Below are 14,086 nucleotides of genomic sequence, written 5' to 3'. Positions count from 1 at the left end.
TATTTAATATTTTTGACTTTTCATCCTTTTTTTTCATTTTTCAACTGAGGGTGCAATGCACCCTTATGCACCCCCATAGAACCGGGCCTGCAGGTGGGGTAGGTAATTCACTTCAGAAACACTTGTTATATTCCATGGAATGCTCTTAACGTCCCGATAGCAATGAATATCTTAAATGCTTTGACAATAAATGAATAAATCTCATCTGTGGAAGCCGTGGCGCTGTAAAAAGCACGACCAATCATCTGAGCCGGCCCGGCTAAAGTAACTGGATGGCCTACCTGCCTGTCAGCCTTCCATCTGTGCACAAACTTATCTCGTGCCCTCATTGGTCATGTGCACGTCCGTGTGTGTTGGAGGAGGGGCTCTGTGAGGAAGTCTGAAGGAAGGGAGAGATTATTTTCGGCTGCGTATTTTCCTATTCTAGCGCACTCGAGCTGGTTTCTCCATTCTTACCTACCCTACCTTTAAGCTGTTTAAATGTTATATTCTGCTGCATGTACCTAAAAGTTTTAACATCTGATCTGAGGGGAATTTTCTTGTTGTTTATTTTTAACTTGTGATGTGTCGTCATTTTGTAAAGCACTTTGAGCCGCACGTGCTGTTTGAAAAGTGCTATATAAATAAAGATTTATTATTATTATTATATAAACTGAATTCATGATTAACAGCGAATTTGTTTATTTGAAACATCTTGCTTTTTCGTTAGTGCCCCAGAGTTTATGAGATGACTGAATGCATTGGTTTGGAGCTTTGAGAACTTACGATTCAAATTATTTTATTTGGAAGTCCGCTTTTCGGATTGATCTTATAATGAAAGACAATGTTTGTACTATGTATTATAATAAGTAAGTATTGGGAGAAAAATACTACAATAGGGAGGTATAATTATTTACATGAAGGCTGTGTTTTTTTACTTTCCTGTCCACCTGATGTTCCTTCCAATCAAACATTATTGAAATGAACAACCGAGAAAATAAACGAATGGCTATCCTGTGCTAACTCTGCCATTGAACTTCACATTGACCCCCCTCTCTCTGTTGGGTCAGGAGGAGGGCTGAGCTCCAGGTGAGGAATGTGACACATGGAGATCAGAAGAGGATGGCTGGAGGTTTACGGTAAAAAGGGTGAGGTGAGGAAGATCCAGGACTAAAGAAACACCCTGACGCCAGGGGGGGCTCTGCTGCAGACCGCCGTCCAGAAACAACTTGTCAGGTTACTGATGATATGAGGACCCAAACAAAGTAGAAAAGGGAACCAAGAAGTATTAACAAAAAACAAGCTTTATTCAAAAGCTGAAAACAAAACAAAGAAACACCAACCGGGTGAAACAGGGAACAAGAACAAACCCACAGAGAGGATCATGCAGGTTACATTGACGACAATCGGACAAGGAACACAAAGGAAAGCAAGACTAAATACACAGAAGGGTAATCACGAGACAAGAAGCAGCTGGAGAGAGGAGGTGAAACACAGGGCAGGACACCATCAGACAGGAGGGAAACCAAAGACAGGAAGTCAAACTACACAAGACAGGAAGTAACAGACATAACAGGGGGGTGACCACTTTTCAAAATAACGGTGGATAATATCAACAATGACCCATAACCATGACACAACTGGACTGATGCTGAGCCGTGATCCTTCCCACAGGGCCGCAGGAAACCAGAGAGAGGGGTGAGAATAAATTGTATGTAGCAGCATTGAGTTTCCTATTGAATATCTACCTTAGAGTTACTTTAGCTCAATTCAATCCTGTCCATGTGAGCGATTGTGTGTACTGTAGGATCCGCAACATTAAGTGCCGTTCAAAACCAACTAATGGGGATTGTAAGTTATTAACCACTTGACAGGAAGTTAGTAACTCTCCAACAGGAAGTTAGTAACTCTTCAACAGGAAGTTAGTAACTCTCCAACAGGAAGTTATTAAGGGTTGCAGCGGAATTGTCCAAAAAATCAACTCCTATCTTCTTCTCCTATCATCTATTCCTTGACCTCTGAGTGAAACGTCATGGGGTTAAGGAATAGTGGATAGGAGAATTCAAAAGGACTTAGGAGAAGAGACTGCGGTGCTTTGAGAGTCTGCACATACACTATCTGACCAATCGGCCAAATGTCGTGTCACGGTAAATGTTGCTGCAAGGCATTGTGGGGCAGCCTTTTCTCCTTTCCTTTCGTAAAGGAAGGTCCAGTGGTTCCTAAGCTAAAGGAGGTTATAAAGGAAGTATTGAAGCTCCTTTCCTATCATCTAGAGCAGGGGTCGGCAACAGGCGGACCGCAGTCCGGATCCGGACCCAGACGCTGACCTATACGGACCCGGACCTGGGATTTCAATTTTGACGGGACGATTCTATTTTAACCGCCGCCGACAGGGGGCGAAAGAGACGAGTGAGCGATACAGGGAGAGAAACACAGAAGAAGAGAGAGACGAGAGAGCGGCAGAGAGAAGCGGAGAGGAAAGTGAGTGAAGAGAGTGATGAGAATAATTAGCGATACATCCTGCCCACTGGGAGCACAGAGCCAGTGTGTCTCATTTGTTCAGAGACCGTGGCGCTCATTAAAAATGCCAAAACGCCACTATGAGACAAAACACAAAGTGCTTGACCAAACGTTCCCTCTCAAGTCAGAACTGAGGTCACAACAAATGAGCAGTCTCAGAGCCCAATATGATCAGGCCACCAGGATCAAAATTCAAACTAAATATCGTTCCAGGGCAGGCTAACCGAGGCTAACCAATGAGCTAACCGAGGCTAACCAATGAGCTAACCAATGAGCTAACCGAGGCTAACCAATGAGCTAACCGAGGCTAACCAATGAGCTTACCGAGGCTAACCAATGAGCTAACCGAGGCTAACCAATGAGCTAACCGAGGCTAACCAATGAGCTAACCGAGGCTAACCAATGAGCTAACCGAGGCTAACCAATGAGCTAACCGAGGCTAACCAATGAGCTTACCGAGGCTAACCAATGAGCTAACCGAGGCTAACCAATGAGCTAACCGAGGCTAACCAATGAGCTAACCGAGGCTAACCAATGAGCTAACCGAGGCTAACCAATGAGCTAACCGAGGCTAACCAATGAGCTAACCGAGGCTAACCAATGAGCTAACCGAGGCTAACCAATGAGCTAACTGAGGCTAACCAATGAGCTAACCGAGGCTAACCAATGAGCTAACCGAGGCTAACCAATGAGCTAACCCAGGCTAACCAATGAGCTAACCGAGGCTAACCAATGAGCTAACCGAGGCTAACCAATGAGCACCTGGATGTGTATGAGAATGGTCCTGACACCATTTCAGCCCAGATCTAAACTCCTGGCAGGACGAGCTCCAGCTCAATTCTCGCACTGAATTAAAAAAAGTGAGTGAGGGGCTGCAATATAAGAGGGAAAGAAAGAGAAACTTTAAAACTGATCAATTGTTATGATGTGTAAAGACTGATATTGTTCTATCATCGTCTGAAACTGTGAAGTCATGATGTGAAACGGTTAACAAAGAAAAGGGGAAACTCAAGCTGCTGCTACACTTTATTTTATTTATCTAAAATTAAGCACTTTTAAGATGCACATATTTTCAAAAGCTATTTTATTTATTTCCTCTATTTTAAATGCAGCCCGAGAGGAACATCACACATATCCACAGTATTTACTGTATATCTGTAGAGTTCAATGTTAATTGATAATACATATTGTTGTTTTTGAATTGTTCTTTCTTTATTTGATTGGCAGTTAGTTGTTGATTACATGCAGATGTTGATACTAGGCTACTTCAATATATATCACACTAATTCATAAAGCAACTTAGACATTTTGAAGCTCCGGACCTTTGCATGGGGAGATTTTTCTAACTGGACCTCGTTGACTTTTAGTTGAATACCCCTGATCTAGAATCAAACAGCTCTTATCATGGCGGCCACTGAGGGGCTTCTGGGTAATTTCACTCTGTAGGAACCTTCCTAAGCTAAACTTAACAGAGTGAAATGACCCGAAAAGTACCTCAGTGGCAGCCATGATAAGATCTGTTTGATTAGATGATAGGAAAGGAGCTTTGAAACTTCCTTTATAACCTCCTTTAGGAAACACTGGACCTTCCTTTATGAAAGGCCTAACAAGTTTAAAATAAATACAATAGTAATTGTATTTCGACCGCAACCAAGCTGCCTGTCTGACCACGTGCAAGGCTGTTTGTATCCCTCATGAAACACGCTGTGTAAAAAGGCTTCCTGGCAAACACGTAAGGTAAACTGCAGAAAATAAGACAAATACTGCAGCTCCCAGGCTCCTCCCCTTCCTGTCCTCAGACCACCAATAGCATCTCCTCCTCCTCTGACCCAGACGCACACTCAGCTCACCTGGAAAACTGTCATGTAAACGTTAGAGCGAACACACACACACACACACACACACACACACACACACACACACACACACACACACACACACACACACACACACACACACACACACACACACACACACACACACACACACACACACACACACACACACACACACACACACACACACACACACACACACACACACACACACACACACCACACACACACACACACACACGTCTACCTGCTCATTTACTGGAAATATACAGCGGTGAGACGAGAGGACGGCTCAGTATGGATTTTAGTCTCAGAGTAAATAGTTTCCTCACAGGGGAACGTAAACTGTATCACAAAGCTGACAGATTCAGACGCCATCAGTGTGTGTGTGTGTGTGTGTGTGAACACTGAAGGTCAGGTTTAACAGCTAAATCCTTTCAACCTACACATCATGGAAAGACCAACTAAATATACAAGCCGTCTGCAGACACCCTGTCAGCTCTCTGGAAAATCATCTTTTGTAGTTTAACATCGATGTTCAGAGTTAGTTTGAACAAATTAAGATATTTGACAAATTCTGTTGGGTTTTTAAACATATGACCTCAACACATTGACATTCATTGGCTTTGTTTGTTATTCATGGACGCCCTTCAACGTCCTTCGCCAACAGGCCCATATGTGACAGCATAATGCCTCCGTCCCCCGTATGTAATATGTATACACTAGACTAGTCACCTATTTAAGTATTTAGTAACATCAGTCAGTGAAGAAAAGACAAGTGCTCTCTCTTTAATGGTCCTTTGCACAGATATGTAAACACTTGATTTGTTAAGGTCATAGACAATAAATCAATGAAACATGGATTCATTTTGTACACGTTATCCTACATATTTACCAGAAGGCTTCTCTATCTATGAAATCCAGGCGTTGTAGGGGTGGTGTCCCCAGGCACAGATCAGGGTGTTCTGTACAGAGACACTGTTCACGTGATAAACTACGCCCTGAAGCCCTAACACAACATGTTTACTGTAGGAACCCATCGTGGGGATTTAAAAGGAGGTTTCTTTGCTAAAATACGTCTTTTTTTTTACCCAGTCCAGGTTTTCCAGTCCAGATAAGTCCTGTGTTCACATTTCAAAACATGTATTACAGAAACACAACAGCACGTGATATAAATACACATCTTATTTAAGGGAAGGTTGGAATGATCAAAGATATCGACAGTGGATGCCGGGACAAAAGAATAGTGTTGTTACTTCATTACTCTGTGGGGGAACTGGGTTTGAATGCCAGTGTAATCATGATTAGGGCTGCACGAGTAGGTCCAAATCACAATATGGACATGTGCAACATTCAAATCGACTAATAGATTAATTATGTGTTGGAATACATTTTAAATTTGGAGCTGCAGATATATACATTTAGTTGCCAGCTTAGTGAACTGAAGTACCCCAAAGTTTCCTGTTAGAAATGTACAGTAGGGTCTCCAGCACATAGAAACTGCCGGATGCTAACCTGCATATGTTGGGCAATTTGAAAGTTGCATTCATTGACATATTCAGACGACAGCTACAAAAATGGCTTGGTCGTTTTGGAGGTTATTGAGGATCCATTTCTGACTCTTTCAGGATCAAAGGCATGATTTTGAGTCCTCTTAAACTTCTTAATGGACCCAAAATGGATCGAAATCGGCCGACAGAGAATACAAGTCTAGCCTAAACTTCCATTTAAGATCCTGAAATGGTCAGAAATTGATTGAACATCTTCAATAACCTCAAATACCACTGCAAACGTGTCCAGATCGACCAAGCCATATTGTAGCTACTGTCTGCATATGCTATTTAATGCTAATTAACACAACTTGTGATAATTGTGCTAATTGCCCAACATATGCAGGTTAGCTTCCGGCAGTTTCTATGAGCTGGAGACCCTACTCTACATTTCTAACATAAACATTTGGGGTCTCAACATCTCTGGGTTCACAACAGCACTCTCTGAGCTGGTAAATAGACTATATCCCAGCCTACAAATCGAATTTAACAGACGTAACAACACATATTATTTAATTACAGATCGTCTTAGAAAACTCACACCATGATAATCTAATGTATTTTTTGTATAAAGAGACTTTTAGGATCAATCCCTCCAATATCCTCTACGGATTGAGATTGCAGTTCCAGTCTAAATACTTTACTTTGTTCCAAATGGTGCAGCCCTAATCATCATGGATGCATTGAAATAATAACAATAAGATATTCCTCTCATCGTCACTATGGTCATGCATGTGGAAACTTCAATAACAATGGCTGTTTACATATAAGCAAACCATAGTATGATTCCTCTTCTTGTAGAAGTGTCCGTCACAGGAAGGAAGGAAGGACATGGTCCCTGGTTGTGTTACTTTTTACTGGAAGAAAATGGCTTTGGAATCGACAGAATCCAGCACAGAAACAAACCTCCATGATCCTTCAGCGGGCCGACGATGGTCATGTGACATCGTGCTGACCGACCTGTGGAACTCACTTCCTGTCCGTCTGATTTTCACACTTAAGGTCCAATGTAGAGCGTCTCAGAAGGTCTTATATTACAACTGTGACGGTCCAGTGTCCTGAGACAAAATATCTCTTCTCCTGTAATCTGTCCCGAGTCTTCAGCATGTTCTTCACATCAAAACAAAGCAACACTTTAAGGGGAGACACTTCAGGTAAGGAAGGGAGAGAGATACGAGTGTGTATTTTGGATGTTCTCTTTCCTCTAGTCGTGAAACAACAGTGTGTTCCTGTAGTGTCTCGCCTTGTGGAACATTATGAGAGGATAGCATTGATGTTTTAATGCCCACAGACCATGGAGATTCTCTGGTTGTAAACCGGAGAGTTTCATGGCTACATCCACGACCAACAGCAACCCTCTGAACGTCTGAAACTAAAATACATTCATCGTATCACATCTTTACATCCTACCTCTATGTTCACCTGCACGAAACTCACTCAGGTCAGTCTCTGGGACCAAAGAGAGGACGCCGTCGTGTCTCAACATTTTGTTCAAATAACAATCAAAACACAACGCCCTGCCTGCAGTGATCTACGTATAGTACAGTCTCTGCTGTGCTTTGGCACCGTTTCTCTATTAAGAGCACACACACACACACACACACACACACACACACACACACACACACACACACACACACACACACACACACACACACACACACACACACACACACACACACACACACACACACACACACACACACACACACACACACACACACACACACACACACAGTTTGTGATGCTACTGCTGCTGAGAGGTGCTGTGTCTCTACTCAGATACTCCCTTTATCTGAATGGAGGTGTGTGGATTGAATTTAAATAAATGGTGGCTCTAAGAAGACACGATAGAGTGAGCAGATTAGACAAAGATACGGCAACAAAGTGACTTCCAATGGAACTGAATACTCTAATGGCGCATTTCCACTACAGTGCGGTTTGAGCGTGCCGTGCCCGGTCCGTTTTTTGGTAGCGTTTCCACTCGGCGTAGTTCCGGCTAACGGGTACTTTTGCACAGTTTTTCTGGCTCTCCAAAATCGAGGTTCTTTCCGGGCCAACAGCCGGGCTGAGTATGCTAAACTAGAGAGAGAATCGCTGGCAACTACAAGAAGATGAACATATTTGACCGTGATTTAATTGTAAGACACGTTTCTAAATGATGCCGAAGTAACAACATACTGATACCGGTTAGTACAAACCATGAATTAATGCTTTGACAAGTCTGCAGACAGACGGCAGGAGAAACACCTTTTAAAATGAGTGTTTTCTGAATGGAGATCGGCTAAGCTAACGTTGTATATGCTCCGACCGTCCACACTCACAACAACGGCCTACAGACATAAATAAACCAGAGACTGTATTCTCCATGACACAGACTGTCTGTGGTTTGGACTTGTTTCACTTCTGTCTAGTTTCTGAACAGATGTGAAGAGCTGTGAGCTCTGAGGGCTGACAGCTAACGGCTGATGTTGTTTTTGTGGTTCTCATTGAAGATGACGTCACGGCTCCGCCTACACTGCGTTACTATAGTTACTGCCCCAGCTACGAAACTGTAATGGAAACGCAGCATAAAGTGAGCCTGGCCTAACAAGGCTTAGCTATACCGTACTAAGCCGAGCGAGGCCCTGCAGTGGAAATGCGCCATTAAACTTATATGTGGTAAATATACCATTTTTACCTAGATATTCAGTAAATTGAAATCTTAAAGTATAAGTTAATGCAAGTTAATTTCATACAGGTATTCACTAAATATAAATCAGTATCTCCTATAGATACTTATTTAATCCAATTTCACCACATATTTAGTAATCTAATTTACGTTTTAAGTTGTAAATAAATACAGAATTAAATCACTAAATCCAACATAATTTAACTTTCTTTGATAAACATTGACTAACTTTAAACAATGTATTCAATACTTGTTTATTCAAATTGTTGAACTAATTAATTATATTGGGTGTCACTTTGTTGCCAGATGTTTGTAAGTAACCAATGGTCACATTTTTACGGTGTAGTTCACTGCATCTCGTGCACTTTGAACACATATGCAGTGCGTGCATTTTGACTTTCAAATCACACACACTGGCCGTTTCTCAATGTCGAGTACACCTGCTGCAGAGCCACTATTTCAAGTACACTACGTCATCGAGTGGCGCCGAAGGACTGTTTAAATGCCCGGCATTCGGCGCCACTCGATGACGTAGTATACTTGAAATAGTGGCTCTGCATCATGTGTACTCGACATTGAGAAACGGCCACTGTGTCCTAACAGGAAGTGACAACCGTTGCTATCAGCTAGCATTGTTAGCGGTACTCAATCTGATGCAGAGGGCTGAATGAACACTATGAGCTTAATGGTGTGTTTCTTAAATACTAAACAAAACCCCCACATGAATGACTCGTATATTTATAGTGTTATATGTTTTCTGCAGAAACTGTTCGCTTTACTTCAGCTACAACACAGCGGCCATTGAGTGTGAGAAGTGTCCAGCGTTCAACACTTAACGTTTGGACCGTTCTGAAAGCACCATCCAGGCAGTCATTTAGCCAAAACTTAGCATTTAAACGCACTTCAAATGCAATCCAATCAGCAGGAAGTACGCAGTTTGAGACACAGGACAGATCTCAGAGGTCCTGGTGCCTCATGGAGTCGCTTCCTCTTCCTCGTTCCTCTTCCTCGTTCCTCTTGTGCCTCGTGGAGTTTTTTAGTAGCGGTCGCCATTGGAACGCACTCAAACAATCAGAACAGCAGAAGTAAATACAGAAGTACGCAATTTGAGACACAACACAGATCTCAGAAGTCCTTGTGCCTCGTGGAGATATTTTCCGAGTCGCCTCCTCTTCTGTTTTTTTAGCAGCGGTCGTCCTCGTCCGTGTCGCTCAGCAGCTCATTGGCTCCTGAAGGACTCGCCTGGCCCAAAGTCTTCGTGCGGATGTGTCCGTTGGGAACCTGCCAGGAGTGTCTGAGCTGGGGGGCGGAGCTTATGGCGTTGGCTCGTCCCAAACTGGTGGCCACGGCCGTCTCAAAAGTGAGAGTTTCCTCCCCGTCAGCTCCCTCCATGACGTCATCGTGGAACGGCAAGAAGGGCTCTGAGATGTAGCGTTGAGGCGAGGGGTGGCTTTGACCTCCAGATGACCCTTGACCTCCAGATGACCCCTGACCTCCAGACGACCCCTGACCTCCAGATGACCCCTGACCTCCAGATGACCCCTGACCTCCAGACGACCCCTGACCTCCAGAGGACCCCTGAACTGGAGGAAGGGGGCTGGTTTCTTTCTCCGGTTTCAATTTGGAGGCTCCAGATCCATCCTGAGGCGGGGAATCAAGATTCAAGGCTTGTATTACTGCCACATTGTATTTCTATGTAAATACTGCTATATTTTACTATATATTTTATTATTTTAAATATTTTGTAATGTTATTAGTTTTCTTAAAATACTTATCTCTCTGTGTTTTTAATAAAAGTTCAGGTGTTTAACAGTAGAGGAGGTCGTAAGGTAAGATAAGATTGTTGTGCCAGAGTTACAAAAATACCGAAAAGATGTACCTCGAGGGAGGACGAAGATTCTGCTAAAACTGGGATGGCGGATGTTTGGGAGACCAGAGGAGAGTAGGAGATGTAGGGTCGAGGGCGAGAGGGAGTCTGAGGAAGCTGGCGACGATTTCGAGGCGTCCCGGAGTCAGAGTGGGCGGGGCTTACAGACGAGTTCACCTGCAAACAACACACACAGGGACGTTCAGTTCGAATGAGCTAAACCAGGGATGTGATTCAAAGTCAATCGAGTCAACATTCTGAAAAAAAGTCAACATTCTGAGAAATGTCTGAAAAAAAGTCAAAATTCTGAGAAATGTCTGAAAAAAAGTCAAAATTCTGAGAAATGTCTGAAAAAAACTCAAAATTCTAAGAAAAAGTCCAAAATCTTAGAAAAAGTCTAAATTCTTAGAAAAAGTCAAATTTCCGGCGAGCTCAGCCTATCTCTAAATGTATCCTTTCACACCAAAACTCAAACAAGAACCCTCACTCTCTGATCTACTAAGAATGGGACAAAGTGAAACACAGGGATGGCAACAACCCACTAACCTAGTGTGTGTCTAACCTCCTACCTGTCTCTGTAAGGTGTGAGTCCGTCCTTCGCTCGGGGATCTGGAGCGCCTCCTCTCACAGGAAGTGTCTCTGCTTCGCTCCTCAGAGTTACATCTGGAAACGTCTGGAGACAGCAGGTGGCGCCGCTCCTTAGATCGCCCTCGCTCGTGACTGCTGGTTTCTCTGGGGTTGTTTTTAGGACCTGAGAGGCGTTTAACGGAAATAAAACCATCTGAGATCTGTGGCAAACAAACGTTTATGATACTTACACGTTTAGTTCAGCAGGATAATATCCACCTATCAACACCACTTTAGGATTTCGGAGTAAAATGCTAAATATAGGATATAAACAGGGCTGCCAACATTTGAGTTCAGCTTGGAGTGAGATTTTTTTTTGGTGAACCGAAAAAAGAAACGTTCATGTGTTCAGTGTTACAAATGTATTGAACATGTACAAACTAGGGTTTCCCATTAATGTGCCGGGCGCTACAGTGGAATACGCACATACACAGTGTACCCGCGACCCTTACAATCAAGTGCTATTTTATAAGTGTGGGGGGGGTCCGGGGGCATGCGTGAGGAAAGGCATGTGTGGCGTGAGTGCGTGAAATTCGGGTTAATTGCGTGACTCTCACGTTCAATGCGTGAGTGTTGGCAGCCCTGTATAAAAGTCACATGACTTCGCATCGCCACCGCTAAGCTAAAGGTGGCTAATGTTGGGCTATAAAGGAACTACAGCACGGTCACATGACTTCACGTCACCACCGCTAAGCTAAAGGTGGCTAATGTTGGGCTATAAAGGAACTACAGCACGGTCACATGACTTCACGTCGCCACCGCTAAGCTAAATGTGGCTAATGTTGGGCTATAAAGGAACTACAGCACGGTCACATGACTTCACGTCACCACCGCTAAGCTAAAGGAGGCTAATGTTAGGCTATAAAGGAACTACAGCACGGTCACATGACTTCACGTCACCACCGCTAAGCTAAAGAGCTAAAGGTGGCTAATGTTGGGCTATAAAGGAACTACAGCACGGTCACATGACTTCACGTCACCACCGCTAAGCTAAAGGTGGCTAATGTTGGGCTATAAAGGAACTACAGCACGGTCACATGACTTCACGTCACCACCGCTAAGCTAAAGAGCTAAAGGTGGCTAATGTTGGGCTATAAAGGAACTACAGCACGGTCACATGACTTCACGTCGCCACCGCTAAGCTAAAGGAGGCTAATGTTGGGCTATAAAGGAACTACAGCATGTCACATGACTTCACGTCACCACCGCTAAGCTAAAGGAGGCTAATGTTGGGCTATAAAGGAACTACAGCACGGTCACATGACTTCACGTCACCACCGCTAAGCTAAAGGTGGCTAATGTTGGGCTATAAAGGAACTACAGCACGGTCACATGACTTCACGTCACCACCGCTAAGCTAAAGAGCTAAAGGTGGCTAATGTTGGGCTATAAAGGAACTACAGCACGGTCACATGACTTCACGTCGCCACCGCTAAGCTAAAGGAGGCTAATGTTGGGCTATAAAGGAACTACAGCATGTCACATGACTTCACGTCACCACCGCTAAGCTAAAGGAGGCTAATGTTGGGCTATAAAGGAACTACAGCACGGTCACATGACTTCACGTCACCACCGCTAAGCTAAAGGTGGCTAATGTTGGGCTATAAAGGAACTACAGCACGGTCACATGACTTCACGTCACCACCGCTAAGCTAAAGGAGGCTAATGTTGGGCTATAAAGGAACTACAGCATGTCACATGACTTCACGTCACCACCGCTAAGCTAAAGGAGGCTAATGTTGGGCTATAAAGGAACTACAGCACGGTCACATGACTTCACGTCACCACCGCTAAGCTAAAGGTGGCTAATGTTGGGCTATAAAGGAACTACAGCACGGTCACATGACTTCACGTCACCACCGCTAAGCTAAAGGAGGCTAATGTTGGGCTATAAAGGAACTACAGCACGGTCACATGACTTCACGTCACCACCGCTAAGCTAAAGGAGGCTAATGTTGGGCTATAAAGGAACTACAGCACGGTCACATGACTTCACGTCACCACCGCTAAGCTAAAGGAGGCTAACGTTGGGCTATAAAGGAACCAGTAGCGTGGCGTGGGGAAAAAATGAGGGGAAGCCAATAATACGTCCTTTCTTTTGGTTCGTGGGGGGGGGGGGGTGTGGTGGTCAATGTAATAACGTAACCAGATGAGTGATTACAACACACGGTATCATTTTACACACATTTGTATCATACAGATGCAGGACTTACACACGCCTGTTATCTGACCGACAGGTCCGCACGCACTCTCCAGCCGAAACTCTAATAAGCATTCATTCACAAACTAAATCAGGAGACCTTTAACGTTTTACGTCCGGTTCGCTCCTTTGTTCCTCGCTGTACACAGCTCCAGTTTGGGCATTGGCCTGTCATCAGATTGTATTTGTTGTTGCTGCTGCAGCGGAAGTTTAGTACAATTATTTTTGATTAAATACTCCAAATCTCCACCCTCCATAATTGCACTTCCTTCAGTTGCTTGCTACTTTCTAACGGCGGTGAGAGTGGTGCAGTGACGTTATCTATCTTCTATCGATTAGATTTATGATTCGAAAATTATAAAAGTAGGGTAGACATGTGGATATTATCCGACTGAACAAAACGTGCATTTACCTAACAGGTTCGTTTTCGACTGACCTTATTTCGAGTTATTTTCCAAAATCCTATGGAGAAATCCCATTGCTTTTTGTCGAGGGAAACCGAGCGAGGCTTACTTCCGGGTTTCAGGACGCGTCACTGCAACACTCAGTTGATGCGATTTGATTGGATTGTGAGGCAAGGGAAGCCAACGGCCTCCGGCTTCCCTTGGCATGGCCCTGACCAATCACAGGTTGGCAGGGGCATGAAGTGAGTCTTGTCTGATTGGTCAATCCCTCCATTTTTTTTCACCAAGGGAAGCCAATTTCGGCTGGCCTCCTCTCGCAACAGAGAGTGCAATCTACTGTTTCACCATAACATCTAGGGGGGCGCTGTTTCACTCTTTCTAAAATACTCAATGAGAATGGGGGAGAGACGGGCCGGCAGCAACACACAACAAA

General features: G+C 43.9%; 1 protein-coding gene across 1 annotated transcript in view; it reads right to left on the bottom strand.

The window, feature by feature from the left end:
• Positions 1-9,103: 9,103 nt before the first annotated feature.
• cacna1ea (calcium channel, voltage-dependent, R type, alpha 1E subunit a) overlaps positions 9,104-14,086 on the bottom strand; it is a 158,228-nt gene continuing 153,245 nt past the window's right edge. Inside the window, 3 exon segments of the mRNA XM_079651058.1 lie at positions 9,104-10,196; positions 10,435-10,599; positions 10,992-11,173. Of these exon segments, the coding sequence (XP_079507184.1) occupies positions 9,738-10,196; positions 10,435-10,599; positions 10,992-11,173 (806 nt within the window). The 3' untranslated portion in view covers positions 9,104-9,737.

The sequence above is a fragment of the Notothenia rossii genome, assembly GCF_949606895.1.
Source record: "Notothenia rossii genome assembly, chromosome: 1".
Lineage (NCBI taxonomy): Eukaryota > Metazoa > Chordata > Actinopteri > Perciformes > Nototheniidae > Notothenia > Notothenia rossii.
This window is presented reverse-complemented; position numbering and strand designations above follow the sequence as displayed.